This window comes from Drosophila hydei, unplaced genomic scaffold (genome assembly GCF_003285905.1).
Source record: "Drosophila hydei strain 15085-1641.00,03,60 unplaced genomic scaffold, DhydRS2 tig00008119-arrow-pilon, whole genome shotgun sequence".
Lineage (NCBI taxonomy): Eukaryota > Metazoa > Arthropoda > Insecta > Diptera > Drosophilidae > Drosophila > Drosophila hydei.
The window spans coordinates 7,683,597-7,710,546 of record NW_022045830.1 but is presented as its reverse complement, the minus strand read 5'-3'; the positions used below and the strand labels follow the sequence as shown (position 1 = coordinate 7,710,546).

The following is a 26,950-nucleotide window of genomic DNA, read 5'->3' as shown; positions in this document are numbered from 1 at the left end:
TTTGCATTTCTGCTTCACTACGTTCTCTCCACTGATATAGACACTACAATAGCTCCTACGTCGCTACCAGCCTCTGCCAAGCGCATAGTTGATATTTCGAACATTATATATATATAAAAATAAACACATATATAGTATATAAAAGCATAAATTATACAACTATACAAACATTTATATATATATACATATATATATGTACTGTCAAGTATTTGCATTGTACTTTTTAGTGTAGCCCTAGAGCTGCTCGTTTGCCAACAACAACAACAATAAAGTCAACCAGAACAACAACCACACCACCAACACATACAAAATATTATCAACTGAATACAAGTATACATTATAATTCTATATAAGTACATACATACCCATCTCTATGCAGAAAAAAGAACAATTTGAGAGCAAAAACAACAAAAAAAAAGAAAACCTAAAAACAATGGCCTTTTATTATTTATTTGTTTTTTTCTTTATGTTTTCTTTATTGCATCGTCATGAGCTGCAGGCAAAAAGCCATTTTATATAGGAAATAACATTTAACATTCGCAAATGTCAACGCCGCTTAAGCGGGCCCCAGCTTTGAACCTTGGCCTCAAAAACTTGCAGCGCAGTCGCCCAGAACAGGGCCGCAATAAATGCCACGCCCCCATCGTTTGTCTATGCCATTTGCGACACTTGTAATGCAGGTGCGCTAAGTCAACTCAAAGCGAGTGCGTGTGTGTGTGACCTGGTTACACATACACACACGCACACACTCATGCATGCATGCATGTGTATACAAGTGTTCCAGTTTTAAACAGCTTCAAGCGGCGTGCACAGTGGTTTGTTTGATGTACTTCATTTGCATGCAAACAGTGGTGCGCAGTGGCGAAACTTTTTATCAATTTATCAAGTTTGAACTATAGCAAAAATCTTTAATATTTGATCTTAGCTATTTAAATCTGATTTGATATAACAAAAATATATATGTATCAACTAGCTTGCAGTTCGAACTAGCTGCTTTTGCTGATTGGTACCACTGTGCAGCTAACTGTGACGCGCATTGTATTGCTGCTGCTGGTCGTGTTGTTGCTGCTATTCTAATTGTTGTTGTTGGCTGCACTAAGTCAAGGCCCAGCCAGCCACTTGCTGCTCTTGATTGCGGGCTGCTTTTGGCCACTTGGAGCACCCTCAGGGCACGTGCCCTCGTGCACCTCCGCCCTTGTCTTTTTGACTATTGCACTTACCCCAAATGTTTGTCCCTCACGTGCCGCTCAATTTTCACTTGTGTGAGCTCCACAATGCCGCATCCCTTCCAGGTGCAACGGAATTTCTTCGACTGCAAATACAAGAAAAAACAAAATTTGTTTAAGCATCATTCAATCTACATCTGGAATATGATTAATAATAGCGAAAGGATCTAGCCGAGCTCTGCGTACTTGGTTCTGAAACTGATTTTGACTGTGCTTGTGCTGGCTAGTGGTGGCTGGCGTGCCGGCGCGCGACGAGGCAGTGGAGGCGACAGAGGACGGGCCGCCCGGGCTGGCTTCACTTTCGCCACAGGATTCGTAGTCGCTGCGTTCCACGTAGTAGTTGAGTGCCGTTGCCTGCATGACGCGCGACTTTTGGCCGAAGGAGCTAGTAGCAGCAGCAGCAGCAGCCAGTGAACCGGTGCCGTGCCGGTGCCAAATGCGACTGTGTTGGTGCGGACAATGCAACTGGCTGCGTGGTCGCCTGGCTGCCTGGCTGCCTGGCTGCCTGGCTTGCTGCCCGGCTCAGGCACACGAGCAGCAAACGAGGCTGCCGAGCAAGGCGCTCCGGTTCCGGCTGCACACTGCAAGGCGCTGGCTCTGCACTGATAACGCAGGCCGCCATGTCCTTGCCCGAGCGCGCCTGTCCCCATTTTGCAAAGCGCGCGCGCCCATTTACTGGGTCAGCTCGCCGCTCGCCTTGACACGCTTCTCACTTTCGCTTCAAATGAGATAGAGAGAGACAGAGAGAGAGAGCTCTGCATTATTTAACGGATCTGCGCCTGCAATTATGCTGCGTTTTATGCTGAAGGTTAGGACGCTGGCAGCGCTGCTGACCCAGTTAACTTCTTCTTTCCTTTGCTTTTTCTGCTGTTTTGTATTTTTGATTGCGTCCTTGTTACCAAGTTGCGGCCGAGGTTTGTCCTTGTACACACTGTGCACGGCTGCACCAATGGAAAATTCAATTTCACTTTTCAAGTGATTAATTATTTGTTTGGTAGCGCTTAAAGCATCGATATAAGCTCGTTTAATCCTCAGTCGTTTTATTGTTCGCTCATTTAACTAAGAGCTCGTTTTCAATAATTCAATTAGGCAGGCTACTAGGAGTGCTTAGTCTAGAGACAACAACAAGCATAACTCACAACATCTAATGATCTCTAGCAAGGCCCCCTGCTCCGGCAGTCTGGAGTTCCACAACAATTGTGGAGGCTTTGGCAATTACAGCTGCTTTCTGGTCTAGTAAGTGAAACCGAAAGCCAAGTGAGAGATGCTAGCCGCAACGTAATCATAAACATAAATAACTTAGGCAGCATAAACGACGTAAACACACACGCACACATTAATAGGCGTGTGTGCTTGCGTGTGTGTTACATTAACTGCCTGCTGCTTGACTCTGGGTCTACACATTTTTCGTTTTAACTCAGCGCAATTAGTGGGCGCCATAATTCGTTTGTGGCCAGCGAACAGAGCGCAGGATATGGCGCATATCCTGCTCATAAATATTAACGTGCACACATACACACATGTGTGTGTGCTGTGTGTGTGTGTGAGTTCAACAATTGTTGCCATTTGCGGCAGCTGTGCGTGCAACAGCAATGCTTCAGTTGCCGACTTTTTGTGCTTGCTATATAAATATATGCAGGCATGTGTTTAATGTGCTACAGTGTGTGTGTGTGTGTGTGTGTGCTCGCATATTAACAGCAACAGCTAGTATTTCAGGCGTCCAAAACTTTGATTAAATTCATTAACAGACAATGTGGCGTATACGTAATTTATAGCAGACAGCATCGACTGTTGCTGCCACCGTTGCTGGCTTTAATTATTTTTAATTAATGCGCCTACAAAGTCGAAAATCACTTTCAGCTTATCAATAGCCAAGGCAACAATCGGCTTACACGTTCGCAATTGCCACCTGCTGTGCTGCATAGACCCAGACACTGGAGTCCATCTTCCCTCTCTCTCTCTCTCTCTCTCGCTCTAGCTGCTTTAATTATGTTGCGCTGTCTAATGAGTTGCAGGGGCGTATGGCAGCCGTGCGTCTAGTAATGAAGCAAAAAATAGCTGAAACTTCAGTTATTCATTTGCCCCGCTCCCCGTCCAGGAGCAGCAGCATCCCCTAAGCGGCGACGACGGCAGCAAACAATGGCCGCTGAGTGCCGCCTGAATGCCGCATGCCGCATGCCGCCTACCGCACTGTGTCCTGATTTGGCGCATAAATAGGCAACGTGAGTGTGCGAAAATGTCAGGAATAACACAAATCTTGTTTAAGGCAGTCTAAAAAGGAAGTCGAGTCGAGTCAGTGAGGCAGCGCGCGCGCGCGAGCCAGGAAATTGATGCGGCAGTCCTGTTACGCCAGAGGCAAACTACAGCAACGCTTATGCCCCCCCTCCCTCACTCTCTCCATCTCTCTCTCTCTCTGTGCTGGCTGAGTGGTATCGTTATCCAGGTTGTTTGCCATTTGCCTGGCGCCAGTAACAGGCGTGTACACAGAATAAGGTTACCTCTACATACAGAAATCTCTACATATAAAATATATCTGTGTGTGTGTGTGTGTGTGTATGTGTGAGTTTGCTCAGATATATGTAGCAATGTATGAGTTTGCATGATATTTACTGGCAGTTCACGTGCTTTGTATGCATTGCATGAACTAGGCTTAATCTGCTTTAATCGCCAAGTTGCCTGTTCCAACAAATATGCCCAGCGAGTTATGTTTAAGTTGAGGGCGAAGAGCTTAACGATTTGCTGTGCCAGCTGCTCAGCAAAAAGCTCACTAATACTAGTCCACAGACCCAATTGTAAGCTGTGTGATTATTGATGCGAACAGCTTATTGAAGAAATACGCGGATTGCCATGAATTTCATTAAAATTCTTTGTACAAATATTGAAATGCGTTGAGCTAGCTTTATCAGCGGCGTTTCGGTTGTTGCTTCATATCTAATTTCCCATAGCTTTTCACAATCAATGAACAATCGCTTGACAGCATAATGTAACCATCCCCACGCACACTCACGCACACGCACACACACACACACATCTATGGACTGCCATTTACGTGCCTTGTATAAATAACAAGTTTCTTTTTTCGCTGTTTCGCTTTCCATTTTTGGCCGCAAACATAAACAAGCCCATACCCCGAATAACGATGGCAAAGGCAAACAGCGAGCCGAAAACAGAAGCAGAAACAGCAACAGCAACAGAAAGCGGAAAACAGAACAGCTGTGGGAAGGACAAACACGAAATTGGGTCAACTGTATATAGCCATGCAAGTGCTTGAACGCAATTCTCAAGCAAACATCAATGTGTGTGCTTGTGTGTGTATTAAATGAGGGTTGGCCCTGCCCCTGCCCCTGTCGCTGTCACATGAAAAGCGCCAGCGTCTGTTAATGTGCAAAAAAAAAGCCACGAAAATTGGGCCAAAAAGAGCGGCCGGGCTAATAACAGTGATAGAGAGTTGACAAAACAAATGCGCGCGCAGGCAACAAAGAGCAGCTGGAAATGGTTAAGAGAGGCACAGCGAGAACGAGTGGGCGGGGGGAGTGGGTCAGAGAGAGAGAGATAGGCAGAGCATGCCTGGAAGTCTGTTTGTTTTGATTTGCAGCACACGAATTGGGTCAATGGAAGCGCATTAACTGCCGACGCTGCTGCTGTTGCTGCTGCTGTCGAAGCTTTTTGCGCCATGTGGAGCAGTGGAGCAATGTGGAAGCGGAAGCATAAATTATTGACTTTTATAAAGAGGCGGCCAAACTTTGGACTATAAATAGCACAATTTGTGTGCGTGTGTGTGTTAGGGAAGTCAGCATCAGTGTTGTTATTGCTGCTGCTGCTGCTGTTGATGATCCTGCCACAGAGTGTGTGTGCCTGCAATGTCTCCCACCAGGCATTCATATTTCGTTTCCCTCGTTGCCAATTTAATGGCTTTGACTGCCGTCTATCCGAGGCAGTCTAATAAGGCTTGAGTTTTTCAGCAACAACATTGGCATTGCACTCACGCAAGACTATTTCGAGTCGCGATGCGCACAAAAGTAGGCAAAGGAAAGCGTAGTCCTTATTATCCTCGGGCAGCTGGCAAATTTTATGCGCACCATTAAAGCTGCTTAAGCGCCCCGACGGCAATTTCCGCTGGCTTGAGCATATAATTTGCATTGCCCGGGTAACCACTGCCAGGGGCAACATATCTCTAAGTTCCATATTTATATCTATGTGTATATATATACATATATACATAAGGTATATAGTATCTGGCATTGCAATTGATTGTGCTATACACTTTGACAGTTCTCGAGCTGCGTAATTTGCATGTGGCTTGCGGTTTGCTCTTTAAGTCTTATCGCAATGCCACCAGGCAACAACAACAACAACAGCAACAAATTGGGTCATCTGAGAATGATAAGAGGTAAACAGCATCGCGGCAACTGTAGGGGTGGCTCCAGGTGGGCGTTCATTTTTAGTTAAAATAATTGCCGCCGGCTGAAGCACTTTGGGCTACAAATTTTGCGGTTAGACTTTGCTGTCTAAATAGTTAACTCCACTGGGTGGGTGTATGTGTGTGTGAGTGTGTGGTTATTTGATTTTCAGCTCAGCTCACACATGGAAAACATGATTACCTCAATTTGTCGCCCACGTCTGGAAATTCGCTTCAAACTTAATTTGATTGCGTATAAATAAACACGCGACGCTAGGCCGACAGTGACAAACTGACAGAAATGTGTGCACAATACACACACACACACACACTTATACACATGCCGACACATGTACATGTATGTAGATATCATATGCATACATAACTGATGTGACAATCGCACGCGAAATTGTCATTTCAACTAAGGGCTGGGGGTTGGCCTGTGCGCGGGCGGGCAACATGATTGAGCATGTCGCGAAAACGACATGGAAGCTGAGTTGAGTGTTCATTCATGTTGTTGATTTCACATGAGTGCGCGAGTGTGTGTGCGTGTGTGTGTGTGTAAAAGCAAGACAATGAAAATGGCGTCAATTTGCGAACACAAACACATGCGAGCACAAATAGAAGCACATGAGGAGCAGTTTAATATGCATGCGCGCGACAAACATGCGCTGGACGGACAAATGCACAAAGCCCACTGACTTGTCATGACAAAAATTGTTCGAAATCAGGCTTAAGGGTTGCCACACACACAAACACACACTTGAGAGAGTAGGGCATGCTTTGCATTCATATTTATAAAATTTATGTGCAAACTTCGTGCGAGTGCCAGAAACAGAGACAAGCAAAACACATTTCAAATGTTGCTTCCAATTTTTCGGCTACATTTATAACTCTTCAATTTACGCGAAAGTATAAAAACCAAAATTGTTTACGAGGAATTGTTGAAGTCGCCCAAAAGTAGGCAACGCCACGCAAAGCTCTTTGAATATCATAAAACACAGCTGCTTCGAGCCTTGCAATTGTCGGGGCTAGCCAAAGAACAATGATGTATAAATGTTTTGATTTCTATTTCTAATATTATTGAGGGCTGCTCGCCAAGCAAATCCATTCGGATATATGTATATAGATATATATATGTAGGTATGTCTGATTGGCTGGCGAAATATGCAAAAGGTATACGCTGCCTGAGGCTGATAAATTAAATATTGAAAAGTACAGCACCTGCGTCCACTGCGCAGTGTACAGTGGCCGTCAAATGTCTGCTGTGTGTGCCTCGACAATATCCGGCAGGGCTCAATTTACCACAACATGAAGCCGAGCTGCCCCGGCTCTAGTGACATTTTCCAGCCCGAGCCACATGCACATAAAATGGCTTATCAGAGGAAAAGGCTCGAATTACAAGCAGCCAGAAACGTGGCAAGCCAAGGGTAGTGTCCCAGCCCCTTGGCAAGTTAATGGAGCAGTCACTGGCTCAGGCTGAGGCTGAGGCTGAGGCTGAGGCTGAGGCACTGGCAAAGAGCCTCGAACCAAAAACTGTTCTGATTATCAACGCCATTGTCACATCTCCAGCCCGACGACGGGAGGAGTAGCTGCCAACAATGGCTGAAATCCAATTATGACATAAAAATTTGCGTAAATTGTGGAAATGTAAATTTTTGTCAACACTTTCAACTAAAAAAGGGTTTACGAGATAAGCAAGACGAAATTATTATTTGACACACGTAAATTTTGTGGCTTGATGATAATAAAATTTGTGTATGCGTGCGTGTGTGTGTGTGTGTGTCTCTGTCTATGTGTGTGCATCCGCCATTGACTTTTATTGCTGCGGTAATTGCTAAATGGAGCTTGAATTGGGTCCTGTGCCCCGTCAACTGTAGTCAGTATACATAACACGAGTTGTCTGTTGGCCTGGCTTAATCAATGCGCACAGTGGGCAGCTGGGCGGCAGTTCGTTTGCGGTTTTGATAGCACTTTAAAGACCCCACTGGGTGCCTCACTCCCCCTCTCTCTCGCTGCTCTGTCCGGGCGGCAAGTAATTGGCTTATAATAAATATGAAATTGTGACAGCAGCGAGACCCAACCGACAGCGACATTTATGAGGATTCAGCTAACAGATAGGGCCACGGTCAACAACTGTCGTGCATAACTGTACCAAAGTAACTAAACTATCTGTGTGTGTGGGGGGCAGCTCGACGACAGCTCATCTATTTCAATTAAGCTCTGACTGCGGGCCAGTCTTATAGGGGCATAGATGCCTGCGCTGGCAGTTGACCCGCATGCTGACCCAGAATGCAAGCGAACGAACGAACGAACAGCCAGCCAACAAGCCAAGCAGCGTAACTAGGTCACTTTTGTCACACAATTGACGAAATATACATGTACGAGGAGCAGTTGCCAGTTGCCAGTTGCCAGTTGCCAGTTGCGAGTTGCTTAACTTTTGTTTTTGCTGCGCATCTGATATGGCACAAGGCTTCGCGGCTGCCTTCGACCTTGCCACAGACTGTACCCAAAAAGCCAGCATCAAGGCCTGGCTCAACTGGGCGAGTGCGCATACATATTGCAGTGACTGTACGTGAACCAAGATATGTTTACTTATCAAAGAGAGCAGCAGCAGCAGCACAAGGCCTTTCCGTTTTTGCACAGTGTATGCTATCGCAAAAGTAAACCAGGTCAAGCGTCAAGCGAAACTATATATCTGTACATAGGGGGCAAATATACATATGTATGTATGTATGCTTAAACTTGTCTATGTACAGTGCCTCATAAGCTTATGTGCGCTTCAAGTGCTGCTCATGTTTATGCTGTGTCAATTTTTAAAGCATACTTTTTGGGGCACGCCAACAGCTAGGTGAGGCACTTTAAGCTTTAACATTTCGGACTTAACCCTTGAAAGTGACTAAAAATTCTTCACAAATTGTCCAACAAAATGTTAAGAGTGCTCGCTGTGCTTCCACTCCGACCCTTGGGACACATTTCAATTTAGCTGCGATGAAGGCAACACATAAACTGACAGAAAAGTCACTTGATGTACGAGTCGTGGCAGACCTGGGCACAGGCGACACGTGTCGAGACGCAACCTAACGTTCAAATGGCCAAATAATAATTCCCCAAACTGTGCAAAGTGAAAAGGAATAAAAAATAATGGAAAAAGAGCCGAAAACTAAACCAAACTGAAAACCAACAACCAACAACCAACAACAGCAACAAAATGTCAGCCGCAATGTTAAAAGAAGAAAATCATTTACCAAGCCACATGGCAAAGGGAATATTTTGGGGACAGGCAAAAAAAAATAGGAAAAACAGAAAAGATGATCAACTTTTGGGCATTTATAGATGAACTCGATAGGTGCGCCGAGGCAAATATTGGTAGAGCTCGATGGCTGCCATTTTGCGGGGATTACCAGCAGGCGCTAAAAGCGGTTTATAACACACCCACTGGACCTACAATGGCGGCTCGCTGTGACTTTAAAAGTGCACCTGTGCGTAGGTGTGCGTGTGTGCCATTTGATGTGCGCTCAAGGCAGCAGCGACTGTAAGCCGCTTATGACCTGCAAATTAGAGGTTTTTGAAAGCGTCAGCTTTTGGCCAGGCTGTGTCGCAGTTGGACTCAAGGTTATTAGGCGCATATTAACAAAGTTGAGAGCGACTCGGCGCTGTGCAAAAGTACAAAGGCATAATTAATGCACAGTTTGGATATTCAAAACTAATATTGAAGCAGTTGCAAGGAGTTGGCAAAGTGAAAAACTTGTGGCAGTTGCATAAACAAGAAGCCATAGCAAAGCCACATGGTTATGAGCTGCAGAAGTTCACAAGCGCAGCCAGACGCATGAATTGAATTTCAAACTCAAGTAAAGCAATATTTGTAGCTAAATTTGATTGGAATTCCGGAAAAATGTTTGCCACAAGCTAGATCTTTGCGTGAGTTTGAACATCATTTTCATTCCCATGTTTTGTTTTTCCTTTTATTTCGTTGCATATTTCATGGGGCTGCGTCGTGGGTTACCGAAACCCTTTTCAATTTGGCGCTAGTCGGGATTTAGACTGGGATTTAAATATTCAATTTCTAAAATTCCACGGCGTTTGCAACTCGGATGCCATAAGCCAGCTGCGCTCCCCCCACCACAGCAGCTGCTAACCAAACAATTTGTTAGCTGCGGAGTATTAAGATATTTTTTGGCTGCTTTGCTAAAAACTTTGCACTCAACGCTTTGGCTCTTTTTGCCGCTCCTCTGAACTTTTTGGCCAAGCGAGTGTCGACGCGCTTAATTGCAAATGATAACAGGCCATGTTGAAAGTTCTCATCTCTTTTTTCTTGTCTGCTTTTTTAATTTCTTCTCTGCTGACCCAATTTGCAGCTTTTTCATTATGTTTTTTATGCAGACTGCCGCAGTTAGAACTTGGCTCCAGCGAAAGTGTCGCCAGCACAGTTTTTTTCCCCCATTTTCCTGCTGGCTTTTCATTATGTGTTTCTGCTCCTGTGCTTCGACTTCGCTTGCCTCGTCTGTCAGCGAAGAGTCTATGACTCCAGCTCTTCCTGTTTAGATAAAATGCCAAATACCGGATGATTTTTAATTAGAATTTTTTCCTCCACTCATTGTTGTTGTTCTCCCTCTCAGCTTCACTATTGACTCTAAACAATGCCAACGAGCCAGTCAGCCAGGCAGTTAGCTCGCAAAGGAGTTCAAGTGAAAAGCAAACAATGCTCGAAATTGTCGTTTGCTTAGAATTTTGCCCTCTGCAAATAGGTTTTAATAATATTTTTGCATTTAACCAGCTTAAATCATTTTAATAAACTGCTCCATTGCCTGAGCAGCCTTTGCCTTTGCCTTTGGTTCGCCTTTGACTGGAAGCTTTAATAGTTTCGTCCCTTCGCCAGGTCCATTATTTCTTTGACCACCCGCTGGGCGGTTTTGTTGGTTGTTTCATTTGTAATTTAAGACGTCGCGTTTCTTAATTAATTCTCTTTACTTGCGGTTTTCGACATAAATCGTAATACGATACTCGAATGATAATATCGTGGCGCGGCAGCGCGAGCCAAGCGAAGTTATTTGTAAGACAATTTGCCCGGGGTGCATATTACAGTTAAATCGTTTTTATTTTTGGACTGAGTTTTCTCTTGTGTATCAAAAGCGCATTAAGACGGAGTTTTATTCAATCAGAAAGTAGGGAAAATCACATTAAAGCTTGCCTCGGCATAAAGCCGAACATTTGATTAACTTAAAGACTTTCCAAAGAAATAAACGTTTCTCTCAACTTCGGCGACTCGGCTGAAAGAGAATTGAAGCGAATTAAAACGGCTAGCGGACAACATTTGCATTGATGAAATGACAATTGTTATTTGAAAGACACAGAACAGATAAAATGCAAATAAGTTAAGCAGAAAAACGATGTCATAGCCAAGTAGGAAAGAAGGCCAACAATAATAATACAACTTGGCTGGACGCAAATGGCCGTGGGCCAGCGGCTTCGGGCTAAATCGTTTCGACAACATTTTCGGCGAAAGTGAATAGTGAAGCAGAGGAGAGAAAGGAGAGCCAAAATAATTTTCATAAATTTTTCAGTTTTCGGCCAAAGAAATTTCCTCATGTATTTCTGGCTCTGCTTCTTTGTTGCTTCAGCGCAATCAAGAAAAGAAAAATGCAGTAGTCCGGCCCGATGATGTAATGGGCCAGCGCACATATTTCATTTGAATAACTTCGTAATCACAGACCATAGTCCGTATAGCCCGGGATACGACAACACAACCTGAAGCCCAAAAACTAACAAAAAAACTAATAAAAAAAAAACAAAAACTCCCAAAAAAAAATGTATCGAGGAAAACAAGAGAAAAAAGCATTGAAATCAAATTGGCTTTTTGCTCAATGGACGATTTGCGTTAGTCGAGCTACGGATTTTTTTATGGCTAACTTTGTTATGGCAAGGTGGGCGTCAGAGCCACGCCCACTGGCAAACTAAAGTGTAGACAACGAAAAGGCATTTGAGCATTTTGTTTGTGTTGTTTGCTGCGTTAGCCTTTGGCGTTAAATGTTTGCTGTCAGTTGTTGCTGTTGCTGTTTCTTGGGCTGGCTTTAAAATGTTATTTGCAATTTTGATTTGACTTCAATTGCGACGCAGAGGCAGAGACAAGACAAAGCACAGCGTTGCTGTATATAAATGGAGGCTAGGCATACTTACGGCATTTGGCAATTGGCAGTGTCGGGATGCCGAGCAGTGTGCCAATGCGGTGTGGCAACCACTCACCTGTAAAGACAAACAAGTTAAGGAAATTGGTTAACAACAATTTGCATAAACTTTAAGCGATTTCCGCGTAAAGCGAACGACACGCTACACCACTTTGATTGTTTTAAGGCAATCAAATCGATTTCTGCTTTCGATTTGCCATGAATTCGATTTGGCATTGGCAATTTGGCCTGACACATTCGCGCCGCTGCGCGATGTCATAAACTGGCACAAACTGCGGCACCCCAGCTCTTGCTGTGTATGTGTGTGTGTGGGTCTGTGTGTGTTGCATGTCGCATGTGGCAGAGAGATAGCCTCGTTCCCAAGTTTACCATGTCGGGGTCAAATAGTTTGCCGACTTTCGTGCGCAAACCAATTGGAATACTGTGCCTATAAATATGCATAGCGCACAGTGATTCGTATCGCTTGTTCTGTTGCTGCTACCCTAAAAAGGCGAGGAGCTTGGCGGGGTCAGCTTACTTTTGGCAGCCACTGTGGTACTTTGCAGACTCAGTTTGAGGCGAGGGTAGCTGCTAGCTGAGCAGTCGCAGTGGCTTGAGCCTGCTTTCTTCAGCTCAGATCTAGATGTTCAAATACTTCTTTGACATTTCATGTCGACGCTCATTTACAGCAAATGCCAGGCATTGACATGATTTCGCAGCGACTTGTTTTGCATTTCGTCTAATTGCCATGTTAATTGTGCACAATTACGGACACCCTGTAAAGCCCGCAACGGCATTGCATGTCGCGACTGCAGGGCACATTGGGTTTAACCACTTTTTCTTTTTTTGGTATTCGTGGAAAAAGCTTTTAATTGACTATTTTCCTAATATTAATGAATGACTTAAATCCAGCAAATATGGGAGATACACTCTGTATGAGAGAGAGAGAGAGAGAGCGCGCGCAATTGTCTCAAAGTCATGAGTCGACAATAAATTTTGGTTAATTAGCAAAAACGTCGCTTGGGACAAATTAAAAAATCCCCCTCTGCTCGAAAAACAATTTGCGGGTAGCTGGACGCGTGCAGCAGCAGCCAGCAATTTGTCATGTACGCGCAATTAATCAAAAGTTGAATGACTGGCAGTGCAAAGGCTTCGACTTTTGATTAAAGCGTCTTGCCCGCTTTCATATCTCCCTACCTTTTGTGCTCTAGCTGCTGCTGCTTCTTCTTTTTAATTGTTATTAAAGACGTTTCGCGCTGATTGCACTGTGCGAAATTAGTCATCATTAGCAGACTGTTGCATATTTGTGGGCGTCACAGCGTGCGGCTGTCAGACTTGATGGATGAATGGTTGGCTGGAATGGCTGAATGGGTCGACTAAGCGTGCGCTGAGATAATTGACCTTTAAACATACTCTGCCCACGCACACACACGCACAAGCACGCACACTCCCACACACACACGTAGATGCACGCAGTTGAAAAGTCGAAACCCATTCAGCCGGCATCCTGCGCCGCAAAGTAGGCTAAAAATATGGCACAGCAGCGGCAGCAGCAGCAGCAACTACAATGACGATGATGATGATGCTAATGCTGATGATGATGGTCCAATAACCTTTTACACGGCTCCGGCCTGTGGCTGGGCTCTCGGCACAGCTTGAATGCCATTGACACTGGCCATTTGGAGGCTGCTGATTCGGGTGGCTCGCCGGTAAGAGATACTTATTTGCCATGAGTGGAACGCAGAGGGCGGGCGAGCAGAGCCAAGAGGCAGCTGCGTATAAGGAGTCATTGCTCGAGAGCCTCACGCACTTATTGTTGGCCATTCCCCCTGGCCAACTTCTGCTGCTACGAACAGCTTTTGGCTACGTTTTGTTATTCTTTTGCTTTACTATGGCGTTCGTGTTGTTGTTGTCATTGTCGTGGGGATTTTATGGCTTTGAGGCAGGCAAGAGCTGCGTTAGCGTAGTCGTAGTCGCCGTCGCCGTCGTCTGTGTTTTTGGCAGCCAAAGTCGCGTCGCGTCGCGTCGCCTGGCATCGCATCGTGTGCGTGCGAATGCCCCGTTTCAAGGATATTTTGCGCTTTGGACTTGTTTGGCTGCCTTTTGGCATTTTATTGTGTCGTTGGCACGCATCGAGCGCAAAAAGTTAAATGTTTAATCATAAAGAATAGAGATACCGAAAAGACGGCTAGGTGGATAGACATTAGCCAAGTACTCTAATGCCTCCCAATTGGAAAGGATTGCCGCCGCCGTCTGCAGATGAAAAAGCTCTCTGTTTCAAGCACTGCTTAATTGAATAACATTAGGAAATGGGATTGGATTAGCAGAGTCAGGGGCAGGGGCAGTGACAGAAATAAAGGCAGAGCCAGAGCCAGAGCCAGAGCCAGAGCCAGAGCCAGAGGCTGAGTGAGTGAAGGCGGCTTAAAGCTAGACAAGGGCGACCAAACTTTGCCAGATATGAGTTAAAGCTTTCACATTTTAGCTGCTGGCCAAAGTAAGTAAGCCCTCTGCTGTCGAGAAAGGCCAATATCTTTTAATTCATTTAAACGTAGTGCTCTTTTAGCGCCCTAGTTTCCTTTTTTTATGGCTCATTCGCTTATCTGGCTAACACTAATTGCCGCTTAGCCATAAAAATGGAAGCCCTGGTGAAAAGTTTTTCTTTTTTTGCCCACTTTTCGGCTGCTGGAAAAGCGTGTGGCAGTAAATTTCATTAGGGCATGTCGCTCGCACACACACACGCAGCAGCTTCTCGCTCGCTCTTGCCAGCCTCTTGACTGTGCCAATGTACCAGGGCTTGGGGTATCAGAGTTCGCAGCTCGCCGCGTTCTAAGTTGAATAAACTCAATAAGTTCGACTCGTTTCGCCTCGGCTTGCTTTTTTTATAATATTTATGTCTGTGTGTGTGTGCGTGTTGTTTGATGTTTGTATTTAGGTATGTAAAATTGTCAAATACGTCTAGACTTTGAAGGTCATTGTGGCTAACGGCTTAGGGCATTCCATTGTGCATAACTTGGCACTCACATAATACGACGACTAGCGGAGCTGCACTCTATAAGAAATGGCTTTAGTTCTGCATTAATTCCATCCATGCGTCATTTGCCTTGGTAATTGACATTTGATTTTGCTTTTGATTTGTTTGTTGATTGCATGCGTCTTGAAAACGTGACTAAGCAACGAGTTGTAAATGATCTTTGCACAGGGAATTTGAAAACTGAAATCCAAGCAGCGTTTCACAGTCTTTTCTTTTGATATGCGATTGCTCATAGATCGCAGGGTGGCCTATGCTGAACATTGCTCGCTCTTGTTGTTGTTGTTGTTGTTGTTGTTGCTGTTGCTGTATTTCGGTTTCAATTGTTGCGACTTTCGCTCGCTCGCTGAGTCGCTGCCCGCGTTGTTGTTGCGAATCCATTTCCTCGGCTGTCAGTGCATTGACTTTTGACAATAAAAACAGCAAGACGAGCAGCAGCAACGTATGTATGGCAATTCGCAACAGTTGATATGCTTTTTAATGAAACTAAATTTAATTAACATATTAACGCACTTAACTACAATATAATGCAATCTGCAACTTGCCGTCGGGTTCATTGAACTCGGAAACAAATGTAATTTGTTTTGACCGGTTAAATTTTCAGCGGTTGCCTTATCAGTCAGCACGCGCCTCTATCCCAAGGCCGACCGCAGTGCAGTGCAGTGCCAAATATGAATCTATAATCTGTTGTATATATAGACTATATAGACTATATGTATATTTATTTGTTAACACTTAACTGACAAGTCGCAGTCGACGTCGCAGTCGCAGTCGTACGACCTTGATGACAATGAACTCACTTGCAGTCTCACAACGGGGCATGACTATATAACTCGCATATATATTTATATATATATATATATAAGTATAGGAATATCGTTTTGTCAAGTGCGCGTTTTGCTTTTCAAAAGTTGCTGTACGGTTATAAAATAAAAACATCTATTTTATGGCATATCGCCGCGATAAGATAGCTGCACACACTCAATTTGCATCATAAAGTGTAAAAAAACAAACACGAAACTCGGCGACCAAAGTATAAAGAAACTGTTTACTGTTTACCGTTTACCGTTTATCGTTTACCGTTTACCGTTTACCGTTTACTGTTTACCAACTTCAGCTGACTGCTGCTGCTGCCAATAAGTCTGGCCATGCACCCCTTTTTTAGGGCTCTGCAACAGACCCGATTTGACAGCTTCTAAAGGCTCTGGCTTATAGCCTTAAAGTTCTTGCAACTAATTAGCTCTAGACCCAACGATATAGATATATATACTTCGATAAATAATAAAGCGCAATAGTGAAAGAAAGTGTCAATATCTGATAAGCAAGCAAATGCCTTCGGCTTGCGTGTGATTTCTGCGACTCTTTGATTTCGCAAGCAGCTTTCACACACGCATGAGTCACACGGGCCGAAAAGCTTTTGTCTGCGGCTAGAGTTCTGAAAGCTCACCAATACAGGCGCATCGGGGCATTAGAATTAAAATGTTTGCAATATGTTATTAAAACAACAAATAAACTGGGGAAATGCGAATGCACAAATAATGGAAACGAAACGAGTCGAGCTCGGCGTTTGGATAAATTGGCCGTGCATTGCTTTGTGTCATGCCATTAAAATTTGAAAGGCCGTATCGAGCGATGTCGGTTAATAACAGCCTACAAATTGTGGCAGATGACAGCGCAGTCGGGAGGGGGCAGGCGGGCTTGCTAGGGCGATTGCAGTTTGAAATGATTGCAGCAATGGGGAATATATAAATATCATGTAGGCGACTCGGCGCACTGGCACCTGGCTCCTATTACATGCGCACGGCATTATTACAAAGCCAGCGCACAAGCAACAGCAACAGCAGCAGCAACAGCAACAATTGCAAATAAGAGCTAATATTAAAAGCGGCAATTTTCCATGGCACCGACAGCCGACAACTACCCGAACCACCTCGAACCACCCATTCAGCAGGGCCTTTGCTTTTTGCGTGCCATATGCGAGTTGGAAAGGATTTCCGGTTTATGCTGTTGCTTGCCAACTGCCTACCCAATAGCTCTTCCCTCTGCCCGGATCGACCTCCAGCCCCTCAGCCCCCCCAGCCCCCCAGCCACTCAGCTCTGTGTACTTCTTTAACCTTTTGTAATTGTTTTGTTAGGCAAATTTCAAAGCGCATAGCAAATGCCATGTCTCTCAAGCTAATGGCCGCCTCACAATATATATTTATTATTTAGTAGCCTTTATTGCGGACACTGCTGCATATTGCCTTTCCTCTATCGATTGTGATTGTGAAATGCAATTTCATTCCAACCACAAGACAATGTCTCACTCTCCCTCTCCCTCTCCCTCTGTCTAAATTTCATTAGAAAATCCCACCTGTGTTTTATGACAAAAGGAACTCTACATTTGGCCAGCTGTGGAGTGCCTTCATAATTAGGCATGCTAGTGCATCAAAGCGCACTTAGAACACCAAATGAATAAACCCACCAGCAGCGTGGGGCAGCTACTGTGGCAGAATCTATGCACTTGAGCTCAGAAACTCAAACATATGCACTGAAAACGTGAGGCAGAGGCCGGCAAACAGGATACAGCGCAGAGCACAGTAAATATGAGGGAAGGGCTGCTTGGGGCTTGGGGGTAGAGGGGCTAAATGCCAGAGATGGGGCACAGCTCGTGCTTTTTTCACGTGTGAGGCAAGAGCAGAAAAGAGACCAAAAAAAAGAACAAAAAAAAGAAAAGAAAGAGGGAAAAAGGCAAAGAAAATGCCCTTGCTTCAACACAGGTTTTGGGGCTTGCGTTGTTGTTCGCCTGTGCTCTTGCTGTTGCAGGCGGTCGTACGTGCTGCATGGCAGAGGCAGCTACGGTCTGCGTGCCCCTTCAACCAGCAGCAGATCCCACTTCCATTTGCAATGCTTCTGCTTGGTTGTCGTGCCTTTGTTTTCGATTCGAGCTTAGTTTTGCCTTTTGCTTAAAGCCTTTTTGCAACGTTTACGTTTCGTGTTGTTGTTTTTGTTGTTATTGTTGTTGCTGGCAGTGTTTGCACCGGTTGTTGTTGTTGTGGTAGGCCTGGATGTTGTTGGTTATCCTGTGTGTCGTTGAACTCGCAACCGGTGCAAAGGAATAGAAGCAATGCCTGCACCTATGCCGCTGCCATTGCATGCAACACAGAGCGAGAAGGAGAGAGCGAACGAGAGAGAGATAGGGCCACTGTGTGCACTTGACTTTGGCAGGAGCGGGAAGCAACGTGGGTCAGGCCAGAGCTATGACAACTTTTGCGACAACACGCCTGCAGAAGCCTGAAAAGGCGCCGGCCCTAAGCCCAAGCACAGGCCCAAGCATAAAAGCCGAATAAGCACAAAACACTGAACGGCCAAGCGAACGAACGAACGGGGCTTAAGAAATGTAAACAAGCTAAAACAAACTGCAGTTCAGGCTAGGCGCCATGGCAACCCTATTGGCAACACTCTCTCTATGTGTGTGTGTGTGTGTAGGGTGGACATTTTATGCATAAAAACTCTATTGAATTTTGTTCTGCATCCATGTTTGGGGAACCCAAGCATAGCCAGGCTTTGGGGCTTCTCGTTTTCTCTTCCTTTTTTTGTTTTTGGCCATAAACTGTGAGCATGTGTAAATATTTTAGCTGATATGAGAAAACGGGTTACGCTGGCCCAGAGAGGGGGCGTGGCAGTTGCATTGACATTATACAGTATGCGCCATGAATTCATTTGGCTGCATAAATTAAACCATAGAAAAAACTTCAATTGGCAATCGGAAAGAACAAAACTACGAACAATTCAGGAATATTTCGCAACAAAGTTCGATATAAAGCAGAAGTTATAACAACACAGATGCGAAATCGTTCAAATGAAATGCAAATAAAATATAAATGCAAATTTATATTGAATACATTTGATTTTAACTGCTTTGAGTCAAAGGAATGAGTTTCAAGCTGAAGCAGCTGAGCGCTGCTTGTGTTATACATATATATAAATACATGCATATATACACACATATATATACATATGCATGTATATATAGACTTTAAAACCGCTGCATAATTCGTGGTTTAATGTACACATCACGATAAAGTTGACTCAGGGCACGGCCTGTTCATAATTTCATAGTTTGCAAGCTCTGACGCTCTGCCCCGCGGTCTAAAGATACACTCATGCATGTGAGTGTGTGTGTATTGGTGTGTGTGTGTCTGCTTGGTCAGTCAATAGCTTAGCTAGAGAAGCAGCTGCCGCGGGGCGCTGCATTCACCATTTGCCGACATGTAAAATGATGCGTAAACAATATTCTGACGCATCATTAAAACGCCTGAACAAGGCGCATCGATCAGCTTTGCGTTCAGTTCGGATTCAGCTTGAATTAAGTGTGTGTGTGCTTGTGTGTGTGTGTGTGTGTGTGTGTGTGTGTGTGTGTGCGTGTGTGTCTGATGTTGTGTTCTTTTTTGCGCAGAACGAACATGATTATGATGACGCATCGCGATGCATGAAAGGCAGCCCAGTTCCCAGTTGAAACTTTCAGGCACTGCCCTGCCTCAACAGCAGCAACAACAACAACAACAACAACGACAAGAAGAGCAAAAACAACTAATTCAATTTTGCTCGCTTGGACACGGCCCGAGACTGGAACTGGGACCTGGACCGGGACAGGGACCGGGACCGGGACCGGGTTAGCGTCTGAGTTCGTCATGTCCACCTTCACGCGCTGCTAGCAGAGTTCAACTGCCTCGCAGCGTACGCAGAGATGCCACGCGTTGGCTCCGTCTCCATTGCACTCTATTGCCCTCTCTATCAGTGCCTCTCTCTCTTTGCAGCTCTTTGGGGCACTGCATGTTGTCCAAATGTATCGCTCGATCGTTGCTTGCCCCATTGTTGTTGCTGTTATTGCTGCAGCATGCTCGCTGCTTGTTTATGCTGATCCCTGTAATGAGATATAATGCCGGCCGGCCGGCCCCAAGACAACCAAAATAACAACAACAACAATGAGTCGCTGCTGCGGCTGCTGCTGCTGCTGCTGCTGCTGCTGCTGCAACTTCTTTACGGCACCGGCACCTGACCTGGCGTAGAATGCCAGCTTTGTACTCCGGAGGGACAACGACGGCTTTGCCATAACACAACAGAAATTGTGCATAAATTGCAACGAGGGTTGCTCAAGCAAGTTGCGCCCGAAACGAACAACTTTTGATGATACGAAATTATAATAAAAATTTAAATGGTGTAAATCTGCTGAATAACTTTTCAAACCACCCACAAATATTGCTAAAGAATATTCTGTATTGTATATGTGCATATATTTATGAGCGCGACTGTGTGTGCGTATGATCAACATGAAACATCATTATCAGCATTCGGGCTACATTATTATCATGCTGCATTCATGATTGTTGTCGCATCAGCAACAGCAACAGCAGCAACAACAACAACAACATTGATAAGTCATGAAGCAACAGCAGAAGCAATGCAGCCTCTGACTAACCCAACGCTTGGCAAATCAGCTCACGTATGACTGATATAGCGAGGGCGAGCAAGGGAGAGGGAGAGGGAGAGAGGGAGTGAGAGGCAGAGCGAGAGAGAGAGAATGCGTAGCACAGCACTGACCTGGACAAGTGACGAAGTGACGCAGCGGATCCTCAGCAGCATTTGCGTTGACTGAATCAGCAAACATTATGCATACAGCTGATTTTGATTGGAAGAGCCCAGCGTGGGTGTCGGTGTGTGCGTGGGGGGCTAACAGGGGTCGATGCGCTGAACTGCATGCGTGGATATTAATGACCGGCCTCGACCCCAAGCGAACGAAAGGCAAAAGGCAAACGGCAAGCGGCAGCGTCAACGAACGTGCCCAAGTAATAAAGAAATCTTCAATGCTGGCGGGGGCCGCAATTTCATGCGGATGCAGGGATTAAGGTGGGCGGCGGAGCAGAAGGCCGGCTGGGCTGGCTAGGGAGCTGCTTCTCGGAATGAAACAAACAAAAAACAAAAGCAAACAAAAACAAAAACAAGAACAAGAAATTGGCAAGCGCGTTCAAGAGGCGCATAAATTACAGCGGCCCCCGTCTGGGGCTCGGCTCTCCTCTATTTTTTTTGTTTTTGTTTTTGTTTTTTAGCTGTTGTTGTGTCGGCAGGAAATGCTTTGCCATTGCCATCGCCATTGGCATCGCCGTCGCATCGTTGACATCGCCAAGCATTTGCATTGACTCCAAAAACTGAAAAGACGCATGCCACACCCACATTTTGCAGCAGCCGCCGCCTTTGCTGCCGCTGCCGCTGCAACTGCAGCAAATTTTTGCTCAATTTTTTAATTGCCGCCAAAGCAATTTTTTCTTGTTTTCTTTTCTTTTTTTGTATTGTTGCCCTCGAAGTCGGTAATTAAAAATGCGTAACGCGCTTTGTTCTTGTTAAACATTAAGTGGTTGTTGTTGTTGTTGTGGTTGTTGCTGCTACTAATGTGTCGGTCGCCTGCTGCTTTGATCGTGCCCCCAACAGCTGGTGGCTGTCTGCAGCCAAGTTCTAGCTTCCTGTTGCGCTTAAAGCCAGGCTAGCCAGGTAAGCCAGGTAGTCATGAGCCATTTCAGCTCTTTTGCTGCTAACTATAGTACGACTTACCCCAGACCTAGGCCAACTTTGGCCATATCATTAGCAAGATTTGTGCACAGCTTACCTGAAATATGAAAAGACAAAAGATATGTTAGATGTCGGCATATGATCGAGAGTTCTGCTAGGCTAAAATAGGTACTTTGTATGTGCTACATTAAGTTGCAGAAACAAAGCTAGAAACTGTGCAGAACCGAACCAAAACCCGATGATAATAATGATGCCGTTCAGGTTCTGTGGCAAAGCCGACCTAGCCCAACATTGTTTTTGTTTTACCCAGAGCCAACTCCTGCTCGCTGCCGTTGTTTTTCAGTTTTAATATCTGCGCCTCAGTATCATGTCGCGGAGCCAGTGAGCAACATGTTTGTAAGGCTGCAACAACAGCAACAATAACAATTTGCGAGTGCTACGGCACTCGGCGGCAGCAACGACGACGACGACGGCAATGGCCAAGCCTCTTGCCAGCTGCTTTTTGTGCCACTTCCACACACACATAGAAGACAGCGATGTTGTAGTTGATAATGCCAGCAATATTGCCGCTGCCTCTGCCGCTGCTGCTGCCACTTGCCGTGGACTGGCTCATCAACTGGATTTAGTGGCACATGCGAGCGCTGACTGCAAGTCCAAAGTCGCTGCTTGTTGCATTTAGTCATCGTTCTCTCCTGCCCCATCATTATCATCTCCATCATCATCATCATTGTTGCCGTTGCCGTTGCCGTTGCCGTTCACTGTACTCTTCCCTGCGCTGCGTTCCACTTCAACACCCGGCGCATTGCCTTTCCCACAGTTGTTGCTGCTGCTGCAACAGTTGCTGCCGCAGCAGTTGCTCTTGTGCACAGAGTGCAGCAGAGTTCGTTCCACTCGGGCTTTTTTTCCATGCATGTTGTTTGTTTTGTTTTTTGCATTGCCTTTGCTGGCCGTTCGCTTTGTTTTGATTTCATGCATTTTGTTTTGCTATTCATATTTCTTCTGGATTTTGTATTTTGCTCGCCATTCCCGACTCCCGACTCTCTCGCAGAGCCTGATAATTGCAGCGAGGCGAGAAACTGGAATTGCGCGCATGACGTCACGGAGGGCATTCACTTTATGCTGCTGCTGCTGTTGCTGCTGCTGTTGCTGCAACATGTTGCTGACATTCGCCTGGCGAATGGGCAATCAATTATTATCGTGTACCGACTTTGGTCTCATTTACAATTGGTATGAGCTGCCGCTGCTGCTGCTGCTGCTGCCATTGACCAGCTTTATGAGACACGAAATTTAAATTTTACACATCGATACGAAAGTTCGTAAAAGCAGCCATTGTCACGATAAATCAATTGCACTCTTGGCCTGCACTTCAGCCAACTCGTTTGCGACAATGTTGCTGCCGTGCCAACTTCTTTGTCTGCTTCTGCTGCTGCTTCTTCGCCTGCTTCGTCAACGGTAGCAACATGCAACTGACACTGACACTTACGTATGTTAATGTTGACAAAAGAGTCGAAGACAAAACAAAGTAGCAGCCACAACAAACCCAGTTGTTGCTGCTGCTGTTGATGTTGCTGTTGCTGTTGCTGCTGTTGCCTCGAGTGCTCAGCAATAGTTGCTCACTCCGACTATTGCTATCGCTCGCATGTTACAATATGTTAGCTATGAGATAGCTGTAAATATTTATCATTATTTAGATACTTTTAAAGCTGACTCAGTCTACGCTCCGCTCGGACTGACCTTGCTGCTAGCTGAATTTCGTGTTTCAAATATTTTGAAGCAACTCCAGACGTTTCTTTCTAGACTGGATGCGTGTGCTCCAAGAAGTCTATTTCATTTGAGTTGTGGTGTTGCTGTTCTATCTATATCTGATCTATATATTTTATGCACATGCTGAGCACAGACATGAGCGTTGTTCGTGCTCGTATCAAATGAAGTGGCCCTGCCCGCTCGTGCAAACTTGCCCCTGTTAAACAAAATAGTAGACAATTATTTAGCTACTGTTAACAATTTCGAAACATGTTCAACGCTTGACCTTTTTCTGCAGCGCTCAATTTATGAGCTCAACACATGAGCATACAACATGCAAAGCGCCGTGTCAACAGCAGCAACAGCAACAGCAACAGCAACACATTTGGGCCACTTGCTGTCCCCTGCCCCGCTGGCCGTTGGGCTGGCGTGTCAGCAATGCAATTATTGTGATTTTTGTTGGAAAGAGCTTGCATCCGTGGCATGGCATGGTTAGGGCAAATAAAAGCCGCCACAGCTCACATTTTCATTTGAAGTCAACGTTGGAGCTTCAACTGGATCATTAGGCGCGCCCTGGAGCCATTAATTTCTGCAGCCCGAAAAGTGTTTGCCAATAGACGAGACGCGTCGAGACGAGCGACGAGAGAGCGCAAAGAAAAACACAAACTAAACGCAGCATTTAAGATAAATTTGCGACGATAGCATAGTCCCAGACAGACAAACAGAGACAGAGCCACGTTGTGGCATGGGGCATGAGAGAGCTGTGAGCTGTGAGCTGTGAGCTGTGAGCTGGATGCATGGGAGCTGGGTGTATAAGGGCATGGACAGCGGCAGCAAATGGCAATCAAGTTCAATGCACAGCAACAAGTCAACGGAATAGGAACCTGGCTGAAAGGATGGCCAGAGCATGTCTGCACTCCAAGTCGAGCAACTTATTGGCCATTTCGTTTTGTGGCTAAAACTTTGTCTTACCGTTCAAATCTGCTGCAGGCTAAAGGCAGTAGGAAGGCAGCAACTGCAGCAGCAACCGCAACAGCAACAGCAACAGAAACTGTGCAACAGTTGAATGTAATTAGAAAATATATACAAGTTAGCCTCTCATATGAGTCTGTTCATTATTTAATAAGCCGCTGCTGCCGCTGCTGCTGCAGTTCAATGCTCCACTTGCTTAGCGAAATACAGATCGATGGAAGGGCCCAGCCAGCGACGGCTACTGGGCTGTAAATCAGAAAAATCAACACATAAAAACTTAAACAATCGCCTCATTAATTACAATTAGAAGTGTTTATTGCCGAAGCGCAACCATAAAGTCGGTGTCCAGCCACTGAGGCTTGCGTCATCATCAAAGAACGGACTTTAGTTAACGATCACAGCGAGCCACATTTTCGCCTCATCTTGTGCAGTGCGCAAAACAAAAACTAAGAGAGAAGCAAAAGAAGCAAACGGCGACTGTGGACCCAGTTGATGGCTTTGACAGCGTACCCCAAGTCGCCCCAGGCCACTCGCTCGGGGGCCTTTACTGTAGGATTCATCAATCAACAGCTGTCACTGCAGCAGCCAGCAGCCAGCAGCCCGTCAACCGGTTATGCTTGGTCCACTCTGTCCACATGGGTCCACTCTAAATCAGCGCCGCTGTCCCTTTGCGCGTCTGTCGTGTCATTTGCAGCGCAGGCGCAACGTTTGGCCAGTGCCACGGGCTCAGCTTCCTGTTGGCTCAAAGCTCTCTCGCTCTCTACCCATCTCTCTCTCCCTCTCTCTCGCTCTCTCTCTCTCTGTCTCTGTTTATTTGCTAACTTCCTTCGACTGTCTGTTTATTTTCTTTGCCTGTTGCATTTCATGGCATTTTGCGCACTGCTCGCCTTTCTGCTGCAGATTGCGATTCAGTGAGCTGTCGTTGCCGTCTATTTATGCAAATGCCGGCGATAATTGTGCCACGAATGTTGCATAATCATGACACATAACAAATGATATGCTGATTCCAATAGCAGCCGCACATTCGCATTCGCATTCGCATTCGGATTCAGCGTCAATGTCACGGCTCGTTACAAATGATGGAATGCCATATTGAAAACGCTGTCAGCGTGAACCACTTGAGAATTACAATGTGTCAAATTCATTATATATACTAGTATATATATATATATAAATATATATGTGTATATTCATTCATGTATATTCTATTTATATTTCTAGTTTTTGTTTTAAAGCGCTGAGAGCTTCGACAGTTTCCGGCTGAATTGTTCAAATCAAACGTTTGCTACCCACATTTCCAGGTCATTTGCGTTGCCACGCCCACATTGTTGAGTGTATTTATAGCCTTTCGACCCGTTGGACACACACTACTATAATTTATTTTTCGCTTTGTCGCTGATATTTTTAATGGTGGCTTTTTTCGCACAGCGCACCTGCCGGGCGGCAAAAACACGTCCTTATGCTATAGGCAACAGATTTGGCTTTCGGCTTAAAAGCTCGTTTGTGGCAAGAATCGTATCCATGGAAATGAATAATGTCTGTCGAGCGACAAGCAACAGCGAAAGGATAAAATGTCAGCGTGCGCCTTTGACAAGCTCTTCAGACTTAATCTGCACACACACAAAGAGAGCGAGAGGGAGAGAGAGAGGGAAAGAGCGCTCTCTTGCTATCCATTTGCATGCTTTGCCATTTGGCTTGGCTTTCAGTAACTTTAATACGAGCATAATTGCATATCAAGCAAAGGCAACGACTCCTCTTGCTGCCCCTCCACTCACCTTTGGCCAACAGCTGTTGCAGCGACATCTCAACTCTGTGCACCACATCATTTAGCTCACAATTGTGCTTTGGCTAGCAGCTGCTTCAAATGTTGGTCAAGAGCGTACTGGCTCTTGCAGCCGTCTTTTATTGTTGGTATCCGTTTTGATTTGCGACTCGACTCGACTCGATTGGGTTGCCAACCTAAATTGCCGAGCAGCTCTCGAGTGACGCGAGCGCCTTTGGGCCATGCGATAAGCGGCGAACTGCAATCAACTTACCAAGCATGTGGGCGTTGGGTGGGGCGGGGCGACGGTGCACTTTTTGCTCTACATTACTCAGCGATGTTGTGAAATTGCCGGCGACTATGTGTTTTCCCCCTTTTGTGCCTCATAAAAGCCAAAAGCAGATTGTGAGACGGAAATTGGGTTCGTTATAGATGAGGGCATTAAAAATGTGTGTGTGTGTGTGTGTGTGAGTGTGTGTGAGCGAGTGTGTGTGTGTGATATCCTGTTGAAAACGGCACCTATGATGAGGCCATCAAATGGACAGCATAGCTGCAACGCTTGATTCCAGCTGATTTGCAAGCCTAACGAGCGTCAAGCACAGTTGAGCTAAGCTCAGCTGTAACTTTCCCAGCTCTTGTTCGTTTAATTAACCACAAAATGCAATTACTAGCAACAGCAGCGGCAACATCAACGGCAAAGGCAACGGCAAAGGCAACAACCTGCGACCCATTGGCAAGAACTGTCGGGGTAACATTTTAAAGACTTTTACGTGGCATTTAGAAAGATTCTCAACGAATGATAGATGCTCTCTATGAAGAGCAGAGCCCACAAAAATGCAGTTGTAATGTTACAAGTTTTTTTTTTTTTTTTTTTTTTTATTTCTTTATTTTGTTGCAGCTTATTGTCTTAGACTCTATAGCGCATTTAGCTCTAAACCTTAACTAATGGGAGGGCAGATATGCCAATTATTCTGCACTTGTAGCTACTATCTTAATTAGTTCTAATATTGTCTAGAGGATGCAATCTCTTCAGTCTTCGCCTATTGTTGTTTATAGCCAGGTTGCTTGCGAGATGGTTAGGATGCGCTGCAAGTCTGTCCGCGTATCTTG

At 45.3% G+C, this 26,950-nt stretch overlaps 1 protein-coding gene across 4 annotated transcripts in view; it reads right to left on the bottom strand.

Moving 5' to 3' along the window:
- LOC111596799 (zinc finger protein 395) overlaps positions 1–26,950 on the bottom strand; it is a 140,314-nt gene that overhangs the window by 5,085 nt on the left and 108,279 nt on the right. The window contains exons 5-6 of one of the 4 annotated variants that reach the window (XM_030224869.1): positions 11,803–11,868; positions 1,221–1,312 (exon numbers count right to left, since the gene is read on the bottom strand). In XM_030224869.1, coding sequence (XP_030080729.1) covers positions 1,221–1,312; positions 11,803–11,868 — 158 coding nt within the window. Of the gene's footprint in view, positions 1–1,220; positions 1,313–2,426; positions 2,460–11,802; positions 11,869–21,196; positions 21,461–26,950 lie in introns of those variants that run through there. The other 3 variants (XM_030224871.1, XM_030224870.1, XM_023311163.2) reach the window with 3 other exon arrangements.